The sequence below is a fragment of the Argopecten irradians genome, chromosome 16 (assembly GCF_041381155.1).
Source record: "Argopecten irradians isolate NY chromosome 16, Ai_NY, whole genome shotgun sequence".
In the NCBI taxonomy this organism is placed as follows: Eukaryota; Metazoa; Mollusca; class Bivalvia; order Pectinida; family Pectinidae; genus Argopecten; species Argopecten irradians.
Window position 1 is genome coordinate 7,845,980 of NC_091149.1, and position 21,449 is coordinate 7,867,428.

General features: G+C 35.5%; 1 protein-coding gene across 13 annotated transcripts in view; it reads right to left on the reverse strand.

Moving 5' to 3' along the window:
- The window catches only part of LOC138311137 (low-density lipoprotein receptor-related protein 2-like), a 173,379-nt gene that overhangs the window by 95,501 nt on the left and 56,429 nt on the right, over nucleotides 1-21,449 (reverse strand). For all 13 annotated transcript variants that reach the window (XR_011206530.1, XR_011206529.1, XR_011206526.1 and 10 more), the window contains exons 33-59: nucleotides 20,851-21,025; nucleotides 20,296-20,527; nucleotides 19,866-19,994; nucleotides 19,398-19,499; nucleotides 18,489-18,695; nucleotides 17,812-17,947; nucleotides 17,213-17,384; nucleotides 14,250-14,363; nucleotides 13,565-13,670; nucleotides 12,703-12,831; nucleotides 12,067-12,303; nucleotides 10,900-11,083; nucleotides 10,213-10,493; nucleotides 9,534-9,644; nucleotides 7,651-7,908; nucleotides 6,916-7,032; nucleotides 6,354-6,476; nucleotides 6,009-6,155; nucleotides 5,410-5,511; nucleotides 4,829-4,960; nucleotides 3,996-4,253; nucleotides 3,592-3,714; nucleotides 3,057-3,185; nucleotides 2,472-2,597; nucleotides 1,185-1,313; nucleotides 606-864; nucleotides 274-405 (exon numbers count right to left, since the gene is read on the reverse strand). Coding sequence is in view for 7 of the 13 variants with exons in the window: in XM_069252604.1 (XP_069108705.1) it covers nucleotides 274-405; nucleotides 606-864; nucleotides 1,185-1,313; nucleotides 2,472-2,597; nucleotides 3,057-3,185; nucleotides 3,592-3,714; nucleotides 3,996-4,253; nucleotides 4,829-4,960; nucleotides 5,410-5,511; nucleotides 6,009-6,155; nucleotides 6,354-6,476; nucleotides 6,916-7,032; nucleotides 7,651-7,908; nucleotides 9,534-9,644; nucleotides 10,213-10,493; nucleotides 10,900-11,083; nucleotides 12,067-12,303; nucleotides 12,703-12,831; nucleotides 13,565-13,670; nucleotides 14,250-14,363; nucleotides 17,213-17,384; nucleotides 17,812-17,947; nucleotides 18,489-18,695; nucleotides 19,398-19,499; nucleotides 19,866-19,994; nucleotides 20,296-20,527; nucleotides 20,851-21,025 (4,350 nt within the window). In the remaining 6 variants the exon portion in view is untranslated. The remainder of the gene's footprint in view (nucleotides 1-273; nucleotides 406-605; nucleotides 865-1,184; nucleotides 1,314-2,471; nucleotides 2,598-3,056; nucleotides 3,186-3,591; nucleotides 3,715-3,995; nucleotides 4,254-4,828; nucleotides 4,961-5,409; nucleotides 5,512-6,008; nucleotides 6,156-6,353; nucleotides 6,477-6,915; nucleotides 7,033-7,650; nucleotides 7,909-9,533; nucleotides 9,645-10,212; nucleotides 10,494-10,899; nucleotides 11,084-12,066; nucleotides 12,304-12,702; nucleotides 12,832-13,564; nucleotides 13,671-14,249; nucleotides 14,364-17,212; nucleotides 17,385-17,811; nucleotides 17,948-18,488; nucleotides 18,696-19,397; nucleotides 19,500-19,865; nucleotides 19,995-20,295; nucleotides 20,528-20,850; nucleotides 21,026-21,449) is intronic.

Sequence of the window (21,449 nt, forward strand, 5' to 3'; positions counted from 1 at the left end):
CCTAAATGATAATTTAACCAACATTTTTTTTATTTTGTAATATATGCAGGGTTTTATTTTATCATATAACTAACCCAGTACGCGTATCTATGGTTACACGAAAGTAACATAACTTACATTACTTGGGACAAATATCTTTTCTTTTATTTAATACAAGGTCAAGCTCTTCAACAATAAACCTGTACCTTAATGATCACAGACGTTTTTTATTTTGTTATACAAAGGTGTTTGCTACATTTTAAAAAAATTTACTATCAAAGAAATTTAACTAACCCATTGGCTGGATCCACAACGATGGCGCGAGGACTCTTGACAAAGCCACGTCTAATCAAGGCCAGACGGTTGGTGCCGTTTGTCTCAGTTACAAACATGGACGATCGTTTACTGTCCACCCAGTAGATTTTTCTATAGAAAAGAAATCAAGAGTTGATACTCATTGTTACGATGCTATCAACAATTTAAGTTATACTTACTTCATGATTTTAATTAATTCACAGGCCAAAAATTAAGGTCACAAAAATCCTTGCAAATTTTGACTTTTTGTCTTTCTTTTCAAAATAGCATAACACCATTTACATTATAATTTGAATAATATAGAAGAATACTTTGCGATCCAATCGACAGCCATTCCTTCAGCTCCAGAGATGTCGTGTTTGACTATGGCCTCTTTCCCAGTGCCATTGAGGTACATACGATACATCTTTTTGGCTTTCACATCGGTGAAGAAAAGAAGGTCGTCGGCATAATCAAAGTCAAGACCTACAACGCTGTCAAAGCCCTGGGCCACACGGCGGTAATGTTTGCCGTCAATTGAAAGTTCTCGGATATAGTACTTGTTAGTGAAGACCAGCCAGGGTTTTATATCTGGGAAGAAATGTGAAAATCAAAATTTCTCAGTAACAGAATATCAAAATCATTCTAATGTCACTTATTTATTACTTGTCTTTTTGACATCAAGATCAACAGAAGTCTTGAGGACGTAATTGCCGTCGCCCGTTTTCATAATCTGAATGGAACTACTACATTGCAACTTTATTGTTCAATTTATCCTCCATTCAGCATTAAAAGGATTTTTCACATTTTTTTTGTTTATTGATCTCGATGGCCATGGATATCTATGACCTCTGACCCCTATGACCTAATAACCCCTTAACTTTATTACTTCCCCACCTTGACATACTTACTGTCATTTTTCTTGCAGAACCGCATGTTTGTTTTTGAGTAACCCTCGTTACATTTACAGGTGTAATTTCCAGGCGAGTTTAAACATCCTTGACTACAAGCCCCTGGGACCTCTTTACATTCATCAATATCTGCAATATAGAATTTGTTACTAATCATTTTGGTTTATATAAACATCAAGGAAGGATATAAACAATTTATCCCACGTGCTGAAAATATACTCGAAGTCTAGCCTGTCAAGACAGCCTTTGCATAATCCAGATCCCTGTTGATTTTGCTACCTCTACACAAGATCTTGTCGTTTCTATAGATATTTTTGACATTACCTTAACATGAGATCTTGTCGTTCTATAGATATTTTTGACATTACCTCAACACAAGGTCTTGTCGTTTCTATAGATATTTTTGACATACCTCGACACAAGATCTTGTTGTTTCTATAGATATTTTTGACATACCTCAACATGAGATCTTGTTGTTTCTATAGATATTTTTGACATACCTCAACATGAGATCTTGTTGTTTCTATAGATATTTTTGACATTACCTCAACACAAGATCTTGTTGTTTCTATAGATATTTTTGACATACCTCAACATGAGATCTTGTTGTTTCTATAGATATTTTTGACATACCTCAACATGAGATCTTGTTGTTTCTATAGATATTTTTGACATTACCTCAACACCAGATCTTGTTGTTTCTATAGATATTTTTGACATTACCTCAACACAAGATCTTGTTGTTTCTATAGATATTTTTGACATACCTCAACATGAGATCTTGTTGTTTCTATAGATATTTTTGACATTACCTCAACACCAGATCTTGTTGTTTCTATTGACATACCTCAACACAAGATCTTGTTGTTTATATAGATATTTTTGACATTACCTCAACATGAGATCTTGTTGTTTCTATAGATATTTTTGACATTACCTCAACACCAGATCTTGTTGTTTCTATAGATATTTTTGACATTACCTCAACACAAGATCTTGTTGTTTCTATAGATATTTTTGACATTACCTCAACACAAGATCTTGTTGTTTCTATAGATACTTTTGACATTACCTCAACACCAGATCTTGTTGTTTCTATAGATATTTTCGACATTACCTCGGCGTAATATCTTGTCGTTTCTATTGACATACCTCAACCCAAGATCTTGTCATTGCTATGGATATTTTATGACATACCTAAACCAGACATCTTGTCGTTGCTATGGACATTTTATGACATACCCAAACCAGACATCTTGTCGTTATTATGGATATTTTATGACATACCTCGACATGAGATCTTGTCGTTCCTAAGGGTGTATCCAGGGTAACAGGCACACTTGAAACTGGTGATGGAGTCGACACATTTCTGTTCACACTGGTTCATGTCATCCTGACTACACTCATCAATATCTTCAAGGTTAAAATAAACAATGTCAAGGTCATGTACCAAAAATAGACATAAGGTGACCTCAAGGTCAAGATTACACAGTGTCTTAAAGATCTATTTGCTCGTATGTGTCACCTTTGGATCAAAATGTCCTAATTAGTTTGCACTGTACATCATCCTTAGGTGATTCAAATATGATTTAAAGAAGTTCCTTATGATATTTCCCTTAAATTCTAAAATGCTTTCCTATGGGAAATTTTAAGTTAAGAAATGTTCGTGAAACTGGGCAAGTTATTTTTTAGCAATCAAAATAAGTGGTAACTAAAAGAGACGTTATTTCACCTATATGTACACTTCATAACCCAAATATCAGACTTTGAATTAATTTTATTGTATATACTGTACATTCGTTGATACCTTGTTTCTGAACTACCACAAAATGTCGAGAAATTGAATAAGGGGAGATAATCAAGTTGACTTACAGCATCTGTCTTCATCTGATTCATCGCCACAGTTATCTACCTTGTTACACACCAGCTGGTAGTCGATACAGTTGTCGTTAGCACATTGAAACTGCCCGTCAGGACACTCTGGCTTCTCTGTAGCAGCCGCTACAAAATAAGGATTGCATATTTAAAATATCTATATGAGACAACTGCATAAAGTCAAGTCTTTTATTTCTGCATGTAATCTATCTATATCACCAAGTACCAACTTTCACCTGTGATTCACTTCCTTAAATTGACTTTTCAATTCAAGTAATTTCACAAAAGTTGATCTTCGCGATTTGAACATTTACATCATTGATTCTGATAGTAATTTCCATACACTTTTAAAATCAGTGAACGTTGATCTTCATGAAACTGCAAAAGAAAATTGGTATAGAGTATACGATGATAAGTATTGGTGTGTAAAACCTTATTGATAGTACATATTTATAACGAAGTGATTTTGTTGGTCCCCCCAGACGTTTGTTTTAACCATGTTGGTGTGTAAAACATTATTGATGGTACATACCACAACGTGCAGCCTTTTCGTCGGAGCCATCAGAACAGTCCTTAGCACCATCACACAGGTATGATAAAGGGATACATCGTTTATCTGAACAGGTAAATTTACCAGCACCGCACTCTGGATAATCTGGAGAGAATGGAGAATCGAACAATTATTATACTGAATCAATCGAACAATTATTATATTGGATCAAGTGGTTTTAGTCAATCCTTAAATTCAAGTTTGCGGGAAAAAAAATATCAAGGATGTCACAGTTCGTGGTTTTCTATATGTAGTATTTTTTAGGTATATATGCTGTACTTTATCCACATTGTTTTAGTATCTGTAGATTTTCATATTTCAACAATGCATATTAACAAATTGTAAAATGTGAAACTATATTGCAGATTTATCATTGATATATTTACCACATGTTTTCGGTTCGTCAGAATCATCGCCACAATCGTTATCATGATCACAATAAAACCTCTGGGCGATACAGATGCCGTTCGCACATTTAAACTGCCCTTGTTGACACGTAACTGCGGCACAGTTTACAGCTTCGTCTTCACCACTTAGACAATTTTTAACACCGTCACAGACGTATCGTCGATCAATGCAAGCGTAACGTCCTCGTTTCTTGTTTGATGCACATGTGAACGAATCGTCAGGACAGTTTACATCAACTACACAAAGATAAATAGAGCTTGTCAAGTAAGCAAACAAATTTAATTACTATGGAGATGTGAAAACGAAAATTTAATGTTATAACTACGTACCTGGTAGAAAGAACTATTGAAACCAATACTATTAAGTCTGAGGTCAGTAATATAAAACAGAAGTTTAAAGTATTACACAATATTTACTAATAAAATGCAGGTAAAATCACACTTTATATTAAATGAAATTTGTTTACAATAGTATAGGTTACAGGACAATTTAAGATCAAATCATAACTCACATTCAACTTATTTTTCTAAAAATAGCAACATCGATATTACAAAATGTTAAACATCCCATGACCCCCAAACTAGAAATGGCTTTTTAAGATCATTTTTCTTCCTACATATATCAAAGTGGAAAGGGACAAGAAAGGAAAGCCTAAGTTTGACAGCTTAACAATCATATACTTCAGTTCCAAATACTATTTTCTCATCCAAAAAAGGCGCCCCCTATCTCCTTTCATGGTGGGAACATGATGGAATTATTTTGTGTCAATCAGACACTATTTTTCCAGTAAATACAGTGAGTGCTTCCTTACCACAGTTGAGTCCTTTTTCCTCATCGCTATTGTCGCCACAGTCATCGTCACCGTCACACACCCATCTTCTCGAGATACATTTCTTGTTGTTACACACAAACTGAGTACCTAAACAGGCTGTACTGTTGTTCACTGTAACACAAAACTTGTTTATATATCATCTAGTAGAGTCATATGTGTTGTGTGTCAATGTATATTTTGGGAGACTGCAGCGTATTCCTGTTGTGTCTCTTTGCAATGACCTGTTATCAAATTACCAGGATATTCATAATTAAGCCATCCGTCTGATTTTCTTAATTCGACCATTTGATATTCTGATATTTTGTTTTCAATATATATTTCAAGCATATGCTTAGGAATACCTTAATTTGGCTTACATTCTGAAATCATTGACCTGTCTTAAAGTTTTTGTGAAAATCACCGGAAATCCATTTGACATTGACCACAGCGTACTTTCCCCATGATTTGACCTTGACCCCCATACTTACCACATGATTTGACCTTTACCCCTATGCTTACCACATGGTTTGACCTTGACCCCTGTAGTTACCACATGTTTTGACCTTGACCCTTGTACTTACCACATGTTGGGGGTTCATCCTCACCAGCCCCGCAGTCGTCATCTCCGTCACAGTACCATGAACCTGGGATGCACTTGAGCGACTTTGTACAATAAAACTGACCTGAAATATAACAAATTAGGACAGAATTATAGAGGTCCTTGGAGGCAAACAAAATCCCGATTCCAAGTTTGAAATACAATGAGTGGCATTTAACCATGGCAATACTGAAAATTTTATAGGACATTGAAAATAAGCTCCATCCCCTTTCTATATTTTAGAACTATGTTTGTATTCATTCCAGTCTGAAGTGGGTTTAATTCATGTGATTTCATTTCTCTATAATTGTGGTAAAGTTTATTTCCAAAAACTTATGCAAAAATATTTCATCCTGCAATTAAGTTTTGATAATTAAGTTTCGAAGTGAAAATCGCAAAATTCTCTCCAAACAAATTGAACAACTATGTATATAATGTATAGTTTTTCAAGGGAATTTGATTTTGGAATATTCACACTTTTTCTGCAAAGTGACAAGTAACTGATTATCAACATTACTGTCATAAGAAACAGCAAAATTAGAGAACTAGACTTTAATTGAGAGATACAAGTTACAGACAAACCTAGAGGACAGGTGACTTTCCGACAGAAGAGCGGGTTTTCGTCCGAATTGTCACCACAGTCGTTATCACCGTCACAGAGGTACTGACGCGCCAGACAGATGTTACTGTTGGGACATTTAGTCTCCCCCGGGGCACACGATTTCTCCGCTGGCAACAAGATTGAATCTGGTTAATGGTGATATCAGAAATACTTTTTATATCAATATCAATTATTGTGTGGAAAACCTTAGCTAATTCCCTTTTAACAAATAAAAGTGAAGGATAGATGACTTCACCCTGGTTTATACCTATGAATACTTATGTTTGTTATATTTTTAAGACAAGAAATCACAATTTGTTACTTACGACAGTTAGACTCATCAGTGCGGTTGCCATCACGACAATTGTCGATTCCATTACAGACAAGATTCTTATTGATGCAGCGAGAGTTACTACAGGTAAATTCATCACTCCCACACGGCTTGTAGTCTACAAACAGATAATTCCTGATATTAACACAATTAAACAAGTAATAATCAGCATTTGTATCAAAAAATCATACATGTAAATTCATCACATAATCCACAGGGCTTGTAGTCTACAATCAGATAATTCCTGGTACAATTATATCCATGGCATGGTGTTGTTTGATCTATAGTATTGGAGCGTAACGTAGAGCATCGTAGTGGTGCAGGATTACTTTTTCTAATTAAATTATTACTCACAGCAATATACCTCTCAGCTAGAGAGAACTTATATTCTCATTTTAGCTCCATCGGTCAGATTATATTTATCCAGAGGTTCTGGGTTCAATCCCAAGCAGAGTCAGTGATTATAGAAATGATAATCTCAAAAAAATTGGCTATACAAATAAGCACTTAAACACTTTTATACTATATTGAAATGGTGATTTTAACGTCGTCCTTACCACAGTCACGTTCATCGGAGTTGTCCTGGCAATCGTTGTCATGGTCACACCTATAGCGTGGTGGAATACATCTACCGTTGTCACAGCGGAAATAGGTCGGGTCACAGGTGTGGGTGGCTGGAAACGAAAAATTCAGGAAACTGAATTTCTGAGGCATCTGTCATTAATTTTCTATCTTTTTTCTCTTTCTATCTTTCATTTAAGCATTGAACGTTCTTCAACTGAACAGAGGAAAATTCAATGAATTAAGGGCTTCATTTTGAATTTGTCTCTGTCCAGTTGGCATTTATTTTGGCTATGAATGCCAACTGAAACATGTTCAATGTTTATATTTATACATTTGATAATAATTTTATGATGATTATCAAGAGATTTTGAATCTATTTACAATAAATGAATAATAAATTATCGTCAAAGACGGAACAGCCATTTGAACAGCCATCTTCCGTGATTGCTAGCTGGCATGACAATTGTGGTGTCACAATGATAATTACTAGCATTATAAATAGCAGACGGCAGTTCATAGGCTGATTAATGCCACCAGAGTACGCTGGGTAAGGTTACATAGTGGAACTGCAATGAAAATGTAAATACATCTTGATAAGTATCACCTGTATCTTATATTCAGCATATCTCTTCCTCTCTGAAGATCTTTCTACTTTTATGACAAGACATGTAAACTGAAACTGAAATGCTCAGTATGCACTTTGGCCCAGACGTTAATTTCAAACCTACCACACATGTTTGGATTCTCATCTGATCCATCTTTACAATCCTCGTCCGAGTCACACACCCAGCGATGACTGAGACAGCGGCCGTTTGCACACACAAAGTTCTCGGTGCCACAGGTGTGGTTGAGTGGCACACATGACTTGCCATCCTCTCCTAACGTCAGACCGATGTCACTACACTGACACTCCGCCTTACCGTCGGGAGCTGGGTGACAGCTGTGGGCACAGCCTCCATTGAAGATCTGACAAGGGTTGGCAGTACCTGAGGATCGTCAAAATAATAATTAAAACCGGACTTTAGAGATCCCAAAACGACGATTAGTCCTGTCGCTTTGTACCACAGGTACCAGTACATCATAGTGATTCAAAATGAAAGTTGTGGACGAAAAAGCATCTGCTATAATTTAACTATTTCTGTATTAATGACAAATTAATCTGTTACAATAAACATGCTAATAACCTTTGTGCCTGATTACTATGTCATGATTTATATGTAAAAGACTTGCAAGTTCATATAAAATGGGATACAATGCTTGATATTACAGGCATCATATGTTGTAAAACATTGTTAAATCCATGAGACGGGGACGTTTATAGAACTTGACAACTCCTCCAGAAAAGAGGAGGGGCAATTATAGCTGCATGTCGACCATCTTGTTGCCCGATTGGTCCCAAAATGCAATATGTATAACTAAAAAGAAACCTACATATGGGATTTGAGAAAGATCACTTCAGTGCTTTCTGTGAAATAGTGAAAGCAAACTTCAATTGTCGTTGAAACGCATGGTTCCATTGATTTTCCAAAGATTATTTTTTTCCAAATCAATACACAATGTCGACTTCTCTATTGTGACATCATGGTAACGTTGGGTTTTCGTGCATTCTCAGATTAATTCTTCATACTAGTATGAAGAACAAGAATCTGCCTATCAGAAAGTCAGATTTAGTATGAAAACAAATAAAAATTAATTATATTATGATATTATCACACTAAATTGACTATAGATAATTACTTTTCATTGTAAGTTGTTTTCATTTTATAATATATTCATATTTCTAAGTGAGCAGTTTTGCATTCCTATTACACCAAATTTGAATTCATACATTTTTTCATGTCATTGAAATATCAAGTCAGTCTAAACTATCTATTATCTAAAAACAACAAAATTCAATTTAATCATTTGACTGTTAAGTTTATTTGCTCTCTATTATAATGCAGGTCGAGTTGACCACTCATGTCTAGTACTGAATGTGATGTCAAACATGTGTTTGCAAGCATTATACATGCAGTGTCATACTTTTCAAAGAAAATTATTGGGAGTTTTGCTCACAAAATGATGATGTCACAGTGGGTACCTTCCCTAAAGCAAAGTATTCAAGACAGACTCAATAGAATCTTTCACCCTCTTTGTGGTTAGACAAGAGATTTCCAACCAGAGGAAAAGATTCTTAAGTTGTCAAACATAATAAAAAAAAGCTTTGCTGAGTGCTTGACAGCTTGAGAATTTTATCCCGAGGGTCGGGATCTCCTGTCTTACCCCAAAGAAGATGAAAGATTTTAGTAAGTCAGGTATAAATGTTACTTTTTTCTTTAAATCATCTTTCAAATGAATTCAGATATCATTACTAATTATTAAATACCTTTACATTGAGTCTTGAGGACGAAGAAAACCGGTATCTGAGAAAACCCTGGTTTCTCTGAATTCTAATATTACCTTGAGTCATGTATGTTAATTTTTCTTTTGAATCATTTTACAAATGAATTTTAATCACTTTTTAAATGAATTAAGATATCATACACAATAATTTCAGACTTAAAATTTATATGTTGCAAGTCTTTAAAATGTTTTTTGAAACTGACTCTAATTACACCTTATAGTTACCTACATTTCTGACGCTGGCTGGAGAACACGTTGATTCCCATTGGTCTGTGTGTGATTCCTTCCTTCATTACGATCATGTTTGCTCCGGTGTGCTTCTCAGCACGATAAACCCCATCTGATTGATAAAATATGCATTATTTATTTGATTTCATGTATCAATTTTACTTTAATATAATAAAATTTCTCACATTTATCAGCTTATTTTTCTTACGGTTATGAAACTCTATTACATTTTTTGACCCAGCAGAAAACTTCAAAGTTATGAAGCACCATTAACTTCAGTTTTCTATATTAATGAAAATGGCAATTGATGCAATGATATGGACTTCAGAGAAAGGTAGCATACTCCCTTAACTTAAATATTCTTTTAAAATAGTTACTGACTATTGAAATTTAAACCAAAGGAAACTCCCGAGAAATGTAGCACATGTACATCTCATTTGAACTTCAATGACTATGGAAATTGAAACCAAAGGAAACTCCATGGAGAAATGCTGCATATCTCCTTAACTTCAATATTATATATTACTGACTACTGAAATTCAAACGAAAAGAAACTCCAGAGAAATGAAGCATATCTCCGTAACTTCATGACAATATTCTGTATTACTGATTATGGTAATTGATACCAAAATAGGAAAGTTCAGAGAAATGTAGCATAAACCCTTAAGTTAAATTCTTACGTAGCGTCCAGTCAGTCCAGTAGATGTAGTGTTTGTGGACGGTCATTGAGAAAGGATGGACAGTGGACTGGACGATGACCTCACGATATTGACCATTGAGATTTGACCGTTCGATGCGGTCACGCAGAGCATCGGCCCAGTAGATCATGTCGCCATCGTAGTCGATACTCAGGCCATTAGGCCAGCCAAGATCAGACGATACAATCGTTTTACGATTATTACCAGACATTGTAGCTCGTTCTATTTTGGGAAGACGTCCCCAGTCTGTCCAGAACAGATATCTATCAAAGGAAAAGAACAATCAAAAACACAATCAAAGGATCCCATATCTGAAATTATTTCATCGCTTTTCAAAACAATTCATGTATAGCTAGTTATATTGTTAGTTAAAAAAAGATCATGACATTCAATAAAAACAAAAAAATTACATTTTGGTATCAAATTAAAGTTCAAATTCTTAAAAAATAGTTAAAAGATTATGATTATATATTTTATGGAATTTCAAAGTCACATTCAACCCTGCAAAGTACCAAAAACATATAAATAATTTTACTACAGAAATTTCCTGCTCCATATTATTTATGATGATATACAAAAAGAAAAACTATCAATAAAACTTGAAAATATATATATAGATATGCAATAGATAAAAGATATTCATTAATTTCGACAAGGGAGATAACTCACCCCTTACATGGATGCACGGCCACAGCACGTGGATTTGCCACATTAGCGAGAGCAACTTTATTTGTGGCATTAAAGTCGAGGCTGAAGATACGACTGAGGAAGACATCGGCCCAGTACATCTTCTGTCCGACCCAGTCTGTAGCCAGGCCCTCTGCGGTCACCGTCTTCTGTAGACTTTCAAACGCTACAACCGAGAGAAATAATATGTCTTAAATGCTACAACTCAGTAAATATCTCTTTGTCTGAATTTTGAGTGAAACAAATTTCAGACTAGATTTGATTTTCAAGAAGAAATGCACTCTCTGACAGAAAAATTATCTATTCATTCATGATGCATGGCAACAAAAAAAGAACAATATACAAAATTAGAAAGAATATAAGATATGATCTTATTGGTTAATGACACAAAAAAATTGTATAATCTCTCTCAAAGTATGGAAATCTGCCACAAAATACCTTCATATCACAAAACAAGGCCAGATATACCGTATTCAACCCGATAAGTACCCATGTCCCTATAAGCGCCCTCCGACTTTTTAAGGCTTCAATTTCAATTGTCCACGCACAAATAAAGACCAAAACTACAAAATACAGTCTAGATTTGCAATAATTTCGTTTTATTAGCACCTTTTCATTTTTTTCAATTTTTTAAACACCCTGGAGGCTTTTTGGGTCGAATACGGTAACAATAATTAGGATGAAAGAGGTACGACAGAATGAATGTGGGACACAATATGTGCTTCCTAATTTTACCGTGTAGACAATGTTATTTTGAAGTAATAAAAAGCCTTTCTGCAAGTATTTTGGGGTCAATATATAGAGCCCCACATCGCAATAGAAATGGCATTATTTTTTCCAAAACAATAATTCAGATTTAAGGTTTATGTGAATAGATACAAAATGATAATACAATAAACATGACAAAAGAATCATGTGTGCACATACACAAAACAATTCCTTTGATAAATAATGGAACTACAGCCTGTTAATTAAGAGACTCAGAATTTCTCTAATTATGAATTCCCAATTACAAATCAAGGTACGTACTGTACCCCATTCTTAAACCTAAAGAATACTTCCAGAAGGGGCATAACAATGACTGGATATTTTGATGCAGAAGTATAAAGTGACCTTGACCAAGCTTTCTAAATCCAACCTGGACCTTACATGTAATATTAATAGTGTCCACGATGTCTTCTACCTCTGAACTGTCCACCTTGACCCGACTCAATTTACGTCCAAGCACTTGTGAGAAGTAGATGTACTTATTGGTATAGTCGAAATCCACAGCAACAGCGCCACTGAGTTTGGTGATGGGAGGGAGCGGTGCAGAGTGAACATCCGGATCTAGGGATAACGTGATGATCTCGCTCTCCGAAGCAACAATCAGGAAATCTGAAGGAGCTGGAACCGAAATTATTAAAATATTCTTATTTTCTATCAAATGTTGATGAAATCTGAAGAAGCTTAAAACACTCTCAGTTTGGTTTGTAATTTCATCAACTAAATGTGTGCAATCTTCATCCATCTAAAGTGATGATCATGCTCTCAGAAGCAATAATTAGGAAATCTGAGAGAGCTGGAACCACATTACTAAAACATTTTATGAAATTTTGATGAAATCTGAAGGAGCTTGAACTGTTTTTGGTTTAGTTCGGTTGTAATTTTATCAACAATCAGGAAATAAGAAGGAACTGGAACCAAAATTATTCAAAAATTTTATTAAATTTTGTTAAAATCTGAAGTTGCTTGAACCATTCTTGGTTTGGTTGTAATTTTATCATCTCCATCCTTGGTACTTACCATGACAGGTTTTGTTGTCTGGAGCCAGGTCTCCCGTAGAACACATACACACTGGCTCAGTCTGGTTAGGTTTCGCAAAACACAACTGTTCACAGCCGCCATTGTCAGGTCCTGAGCAAGGATTGTCAACTGTAACAACAGATTGTAAGGTGATGAGGCCCGATATAACAACACCCTCACAGGTTTATCTTATGGATTGGGTTTATACAGCTTAACATCCTACTAACAGCTCATGACTCCCCTGTGTGCTGTGTGTTGCATGTGGTTTTGGGAGACTGTGGTATATTTGTACAGTCAAAATATTGGAGAACTATAGATACAACCATGTGGACTTATAGGCTGCACCTGTGTCAACGTATTGGAAGTGAACTGCATGTACATGTGAAGTGTGATTGTTTTAACTGTGAATTATTATGGAACAATATTTAGTCTAATACAAATAAAAATGAGCAACTGGAAATCAGACTGGACATTATTTAAAAGACACAGTGACCAGCCATGCCCTGCAGTCATAACATCATGAAAAGTCATACATCTAAGGACATCGTTACCTTGGGAGTTCTGAAACTATGGGGTGTCACAGCCAGGGGACAGATCCTAGACTCGCACAAGATGCTAGAGGATAAGAAATGTTTCATATTGCCTTTAGTATGATTATTATCTCCCAATATTTGGTCTTTACTGTTTAACATTATGGATCATTGAACGACATGTCAGGATTTGGTAGCGGGTGAAAACCAAAGTTCCCAAAGAAAAAGCGATTGACCTAGATACGGCACCAGTGAGACTAAAACTCACAACCAACAGAAAGAAGACTAGTGTTAAAATGTTGGGAATTTCATACTTCTATGGACAATGTTACCTTTGGGCTGCTTGGAGGCATCAAACATGGCAATGCTCCGAAGGTTGGGGATGCTGTTTCTCACAATCTTTGGTTCAAGTATATTCTTTTTGTATATCTTTAAAACCTACAAATACAACAGATCAGGGTCACATTATCAAAGTACTGAAAGTACTGAAGGCTCTGTCCATTCGGGTCAAGTCATGGAACCACATTATCAAAGTACTGAAGGTACAGATGAATTGGTCCATTCAGGGTCAGTCACTGAATCACATTATCGAAGTACTGAAAGTACTCAATGATCTGAGTCACAGATTCACATTATCAAAGTACTGAAAGTACTCAAGGCTCTGTCCATTCGGGTCAAGTCATGGAACCACATTATCAAAGTACTGAAAGTACTGAGAGATCAGTCGACTCAGGGTCAGTCACAGAATAACATTATCAGAGCACTGAAAGATCTGTCCACTCAGGGTAAAGTATTGGGATCACATACTCAAAGTACTGAAGGGGTCAGTCAGTCCACTCAGAGTCAATCACAGAATCACATTATCAAAGCACTGAAAGTACTGTAGGCTCTGTCCATTCAGGGTCAAGTCATGGGATAACATAATCAAAGTACTGAAAGTACTGAGGGTTTGTCCGTTCAGGGGTATGATCACAGAATTGCATAATCAGGAACGTAAAGCTCAATCTTAAATCTTACCTGTTTAAGTTTTGAGTCGGCCCAGAAGATCTGATTTCCGAGTATGGTGATACTGATTGGTGACGGTAGGTTGGTCCGAATGTACACTCTATTTCCTCCACTGTAGGAAACTTTCTGTTGGTGATGAATAACGTTGAAAAAATTCAAAAGTATAATAAAACAAATATGGATAGAAAGACAAAAGCAAAGCCCATTACTGTAAATTAACTCATTTCTACAGTGACTTCGCATGACTTTTTCACAATTTTATTTCACGATTTACAGTTTTGATGCTCTATTGTATATGTAGTTAAAGATGCTCCACCGCTGACAGGGCATAAATGATATTCATTATTTGAACAATAATTGGTGTTTAATCATGTATATATATGTCTCATAACACATAAATAAAATAAAATAATTTAGTTTGCCTTTGGTGCATGCACAATCAGTACTTCATTCCATATAGGATATAGTGCCACAGATTTTTTCCAGGATGCAATTACAGTGGAACCTACTGAAACCGATCATGGTCGGTGCATAGAATTTTGGCTGGTTTAGAGAGAGTTCGGTTTAGAGAAGTGAACCGAATATCGATCATTACGATCTGGATTTAATATTGATCAGAAGTCGTTTTCTGCACTATAATGTACTGCCTGTATGCCTTGTTTTCGTTATAACCGTCCGATTTTGATTGTTAATGTGAATGTTATCAAAAAAGAGAGAATCATACGTTCAAAAGGAATGGATTACAGCAATCTTGACTTTTTTATAAATGTAGTTAGTTGCGTGAATGTTCTTGGGGATGTTCTCTTCTGCACTAGCCTACATACGGCTGATCGCTTCTGGTTATGTCATGAATCAAATATATTAAATATGGTCTAATTACACGATGATCAGTCGATGTCGGTCATTATATGACATGGTCATCTTCTAAAACAATGCATGGTTTCGACTTCTTCATACAGATTATTTACGTTATCTGACAACTTCATATGTAAATGAATACGAAACTTTCTCTCTATTAGTAGCTCTGCTTGTTTTCCTACAGTAAACAAACCGCCAGTGGTAGACCTTCTTTAAATATCTAAACAATTGACATAATTAAATAATTACACCACCACCACTGGTATAATTACTGTGTACATATACCTATAACTTTCACACCTGTATACAAATGCACATGCCCCAGGACATGGCATGTGACAACTATGGATACTGGTATGTGTGTATTTCACAGTCGGTTGATCAGACCTCAAAGCAAGCTATCGGTGTCGCTCAGGTAAGGCCGGTTTTCAGAAGTGTATTTAGTTACATTTGACTTTTCCGATCTCAAAATCGGTCCGGTTTGAGAAGTTTTATTTACTATTAATAAGGAGGAATTCATTCTGTACATGACATCCATGTTCAGTTTCTAGAGGTGATCGTTTTTGAGAAGGTTCGGTTTCGGGAAGTTACACTGTAATTATTTTTTAATATTTTTAACTTGAAGTAAAATTAGAAGCTAAAACTTTCCAATTGTGGTAATGGTTAGTAAGTAATTTTTGTATCTGAAAAAGATACTAAATCGTCTGCTCATGTTTTTGATAGTGAAAAAATACCATTTGTAAGCAATGGAGCATCTTTAAAATGCCTTTGTAGCAATATATAATCGGCCTTAATATATGCAAACTTTAACAACAGGTGAAAAATGTTGGATTTACATAAAACAATTGTTAAAATTTATGTTTGTGATGTTTTGATTACATTCCTACTTATTTCTGTGTGTGATGAAATTTCATGAATTTTGCATAAGATTTCAACTTGTGAAAGTCAATTTTCCTGAAAAAGTCTCCACTAAAAGTAGAGCTTAATATTAACTATCATCAACTCATTATCAAACGTTTGCGTCATTTTGCAAGAATTTAAATGTTTATGACTCGTGAATTTATGTATTCCCAAATATATTGAAAATAATGAAGATATGAAATATTGTATTTTCATGTACAGTAAAACACGTTTATAACAAATACGCTTACAACAAATTTATGGTTCTAATGTAGTCATCTCCATTCCTCTAACAGTTCCTATTCCAGCTTTGCATGTTACAGAGTTAGTTCCCTTGCGAGTAGGTATTGATTGCTATGTCACTATTTTGAGAGCGCAATTCACGTCATTTTCTCTGAAAGTTATGACATTACGCTCGCAAACACATGAAGTCACAATCAATACCTACCTGCAAGTGCAAATAAATCCGTAAAATGCAAATACAGAATACGATGTTTGTAATGTATGTATAACAAATTATGTTTATAAGGAAGAGAAATTCATTATAACCATGTTTTATCGTACACGTAAATAAATTGGTTTACAGTAACTCTTTTCACATCAACCACGATTAGACATCCCATAAGATTCAGTACATTCACATCCCCATTCAGCACTATGTATCCTCAAAAATTATTCTTCCTTTTGAATGAGTTTTCAGGATGTTAACTAATGACCAATTTACTGATTGTAAGTGGAATAATTGAGATCCCAGTTTTATCTAAAGGCATTGATCCCGACAGAATCTAATGTATGTAGCTGGTGTATCCAGTGGTATTCTCTGCCTCTTCTGATATTTGTAGGGGATGGGGAATCAGGCTCCGATTTAATAATCTCGATGATCTGACATCGAAGACATGAGTGATCGTGTCCACGTAGGTTAAAGTGGTGGGCAACTGGTGTGTCCCTGTGTTTGATGATGACCCTAAGGTGTTCACTGATGCCAATTTTGAACTGTCGTTTATTTTCACCAATTTTGTTTTTTGCACGTTTTGCAAGTGATGAGGTAGATGACATTCCTAGTGGTGCAGTGTCCCTAGTGGAATGTGCGGTATTGGCGACCAGTAAAGGTGCTGACGAAAATTTTGGATTTGGTCATCAAGTTACAGGTTTTTTTTACAATTTACTGATTGTCCAGCCTTTTGTGATTTTTTTTTAAATTTTTGACAGAAACCTACCTGTATAGCGTCGACTCGAGTGTCGACCCAGTAAACATCGTGTGTTGCTATGTCAATAGTGATACTATAGGGGCGTATTATGCCATTGTCTATAATGATGCGGCGGTTAGTTCCGTCGAGGTGAGCACGCTCAATCTTTGGAAATTGACCCTTGTCTACCCAGTAGAGGAACCTAAAACAGAGTTATGTCCCCTTGATAATATAATCTGTATAGATTGGATTGAATGACTAAATAATGAGACAATAAATAAGCAATGAGTTGTATCATGAATACAACTACTATATAGCTAGTTATTATTCTTCCCGGGTTAAATATTTTGGACTTTGGACTATGAATGAGAAACTTTAATGGTGTTAATTTTAATGGTGTTAACATTTGTCTATTGGCTATAAAGGTATAATATAATTCCTCCATTTCTCAACTTTCCAAGGATCATATTTTCACTACCATAGCAACATTCCCAGAAAATACAAAAATAACCGACTGGTAATGCAGTACAATATATAATTGCCCTAGACTTTCTAATTGAGCAAAATTAAACACTCTCAGTGACCATGCAATCTTTAAGTCTTAAGACCATCATTACAATTTAACATACCTCTTTATGGGATTGACAGCCAGGGCCCATGGAGAAGATTCCCTCTCCTGTATGAGTACTAGACGATATGAACCATTCATACGAGCCGCCTCAATGTACGTCTCATAATTCTTGATATTGGAGAAGTAGATATTTCCTGAAACAATACAGACAAAACATACAGTTCTCATTATCAAAAACGAGTGGTTTATATGTCCCAATATATTACCACAACCATCCACCTCCGGGTTGAAAGTTTGAATCCCATATTAATAGTTGCCAAAGCCCAGTTTCATGAACATTCCTTAAATTTAGGAATCCCTTCATTTAAAATTCTCCATAGGAAAGCATTACAAATTTTAAAGAAGGCTCCTTAACTTGAGATTTTTCCCTTAACTTCTTTCCCACAAAGAATTTTAAGTAAAGGAATGTTTATGTTGAAATGGGATAAAACACTAACCGGTGGTCAGTGGTTTTATCTGGACGTTTCTTCACCTCCTAAAATGACCCAGACCACATGGCATATTGGCATTCAAACCAACCTTTCATTGAAATATGAAAGGATTGTTAAATCCTTTCAGAAATAGTTTTGTTAAATATTATATAGCTAGCTGAGTAATATACCAACAGTGTTACTTCTACCACAAGAGCTTGTTAATAATCTTTGAATCTTTCAACTGAAATTGTTTTTTGTTCACCTGCAGCCCAGTCAATAGCGAGACCCTTGACTCCGTCTCCAGGCTTCAGGCCAGTTCCACTATTGATAACCTGCTCAAACTCAGAGCCGTCACGCTTGATTCGACGAATGCCATTGAAATTTTGTCCTCTCAGCCCAGTGGGGTCGTGGTCAATCCAATAAATGTGGTCATTTTCTACATGGACATCCACTTCTATCACTCGCCGATCTGATAAAGCAAGAAATATTGCACATGTTTGTTTAAAACAACACAAACAGTACTCAGGGGACTCGCATAAAGCTGCTTGGATATCATAACATATAACTTGGGTTTTCGTATTAATGGATTTGTACTAAATGGGTAATAAATACAAATTATACTGAATGCAATTTACAGGGGATTTCAATTTTATTTGTATAAAACAGATTTTCGTACTATCTGAGTTTATATTCAATGGGTAATAAATACAAATTATACTGAATGCAATTTACAGGGGATTTCAATTTTATTTGTATAAAACAGATTTTCGTACTATCTGAATTTATATTCAATGGGTAATAAATACAAATTATACTGAATGCAATTTACAGGGGATTTCAATTTTATTTGTATAAAACAGATTTTCGTACTATCTGAATTTGTATTCAATTGGACTGTATATACAAGTGTCATGCTTTGGAGAACTTAGGGAGTACGGTGGCTGAGTGGTAGCTAAGATGTTCTGACATATTACCACAAGCCTCCTCTGAGTTTGAATCTCAAGTGAGGCAGTTGCCAGGAACTGGCCATTGGTCAGTGGTTTTATTCAGCCATATTTCTTCCTTCTATAAACCTGGCTCGTCCTTAAAAAAATTGGGGGAAATTTTAGTTATGTTGTCTATTAACGAGGAAACTGATAGAGAATCCAATTTGAATTTGATACTTGCTCACCTCTTCCCCGAATGGGTGGCATGGCGTCACTGTGATCTTTCTGCTTGAGATTAAAGCCACGAATGATATCCGACTGGGATACAACAAGGAAACTGTCAACCGCTGAAACACGATAGATATGTAACATGGAACATCTCAGATGAAAAGCATCGTCCTTTACCATAAACAATATTGTCAATATTTATCAATATAAAAGAGCTAAAGTGTGTCCTGTTTTTCTCGATAAGCTTTAAAATAATTAAAATGATATTACCTCTATACTGTATTGGATCCAATTAGGGCCCCATATCTTTAAAATTAATAAACAGCTAACTAACTAATTTACTTTGAGCAATAATTTTATGAAAGTCTAGTCAAAATTTTATTCTATCAAGCATCCCCTCTTATTTTTTTAATTTTGTAAATGCCCTAGGTGCTTTTAGGGTCGTATACAGCAACAATATATAGAAGTTAAAGACACTAGCTTACCTGCACAAGAGCTATTGCCCGACATGGTATACCCTGTACTACAGGCACATGTGTGTTCTCCGCTACCTAATGTCAGACACAGGTGCTCACAGGTGGCGCTGTAGTCTCTAGAACAGGCGTTAGTCTCCCCTACAACAGATGTCTATTAATAGTCCCACATATCACGTCATTCAAGTAGGATATCTCAAATTCAGAAAAGTTTTTTATGAAACGAGTCTAAGAAGCTTTTATTTTTGCGAGCCTTGCAAAATTCAAGACGAATTTTGTAAACTATGATATCAAATGAACATCAATTTAAGATACTTATTTTCACACAACTACTACATTTTGAAGAATATGTCGAGAAATTCCAGCAACGAAGCAAATGAATTACCATGCATAATCATAATGAATTCTGGGATTACATACAACAACCTTGACCTTTAGATACCTTTAGTGTGGCGGTCATTATACACGACAAGGTCGGTCAGAAGAGCGATGTTTTCCTTGACGATGTGCATTTCTCTTGGATGATCAAGCGGTACGTAGTAAATTCTCTCGTGGTCCGAGTCAGCAAAGTAGAGTCTTCGGTGGAATATGGTCAAGCCTGTGGGACTTCCGAGCTTAGAGTGGACTATTCGAGTTCTGTGTGTGTGTGTCTTGTCTAAAGAGTAAGCCATGATCTAAAATGAACAATCGGAGATCAAGAAACCAGAATAACTAAACTAAAAATTCCTTGACATTCATTGGAATCAACTCATTAGTTCATCACCAATCCTTATTGTCTATAATCTCAATAATATCATAATTCATATTAAGGAAAATATTAAATTGGAAAATTTCCACATTTGAGACATCATCTTCAAAACTTAAACAAAATGATACTGTAACTATTTATTCTATATTGCAACTGAACAGAAAAAATGTCAACAAAAAAAAACAACTCATGATAATCACTTATAGTCGAGCTACCCAGGAGAGAAATTTGGAATGAGTCATGACTTACCCAGTTTTTGGCCGAGTCGGCCCAGTACAGTAGGTTGGAGTGTGTATCTATGGCAATATCCCCAGGAACCTCAACCCGCCTCTCATGGACGATTTTTGGGTCAGTACCATCCATGCGCATCGAAGCGATTTTAGCAGAGACGCCGTTACCGCCCAGATCAGCCCAGTACAATGTTCTATTAAAATAAAGTAAAATTTCAGCAAAGACAGATAGAAACTTTGTCATACTTTAGCGACTCTGTAAAACAAATGACTGCTGGTTTCTTAAGGGTGAAAATTAATGGTCGAATTTAAAACAACTAGACCTGTGTATAAAGACACCCAATAAGTCACATCAAATAAAGTCACCAAGACCGAATACAACATTTTTCATGGACCCAATATATTTCTGTATCACCCCTGTAAAACAGCCCAATACAAAATTTTCATGGACCCAATATATTTCTGTATCGCCCCTGTAACACAGCCCAATACAAAATTTATCATGGACCCAATATATTTCTGTATCACCCCTGTAAACAGCCAAATACAACATTTTTCACTGACCAAATATATCTTTGTATCTCCCCTGTTAAGCAATCCAATAAAACATTTTTCATG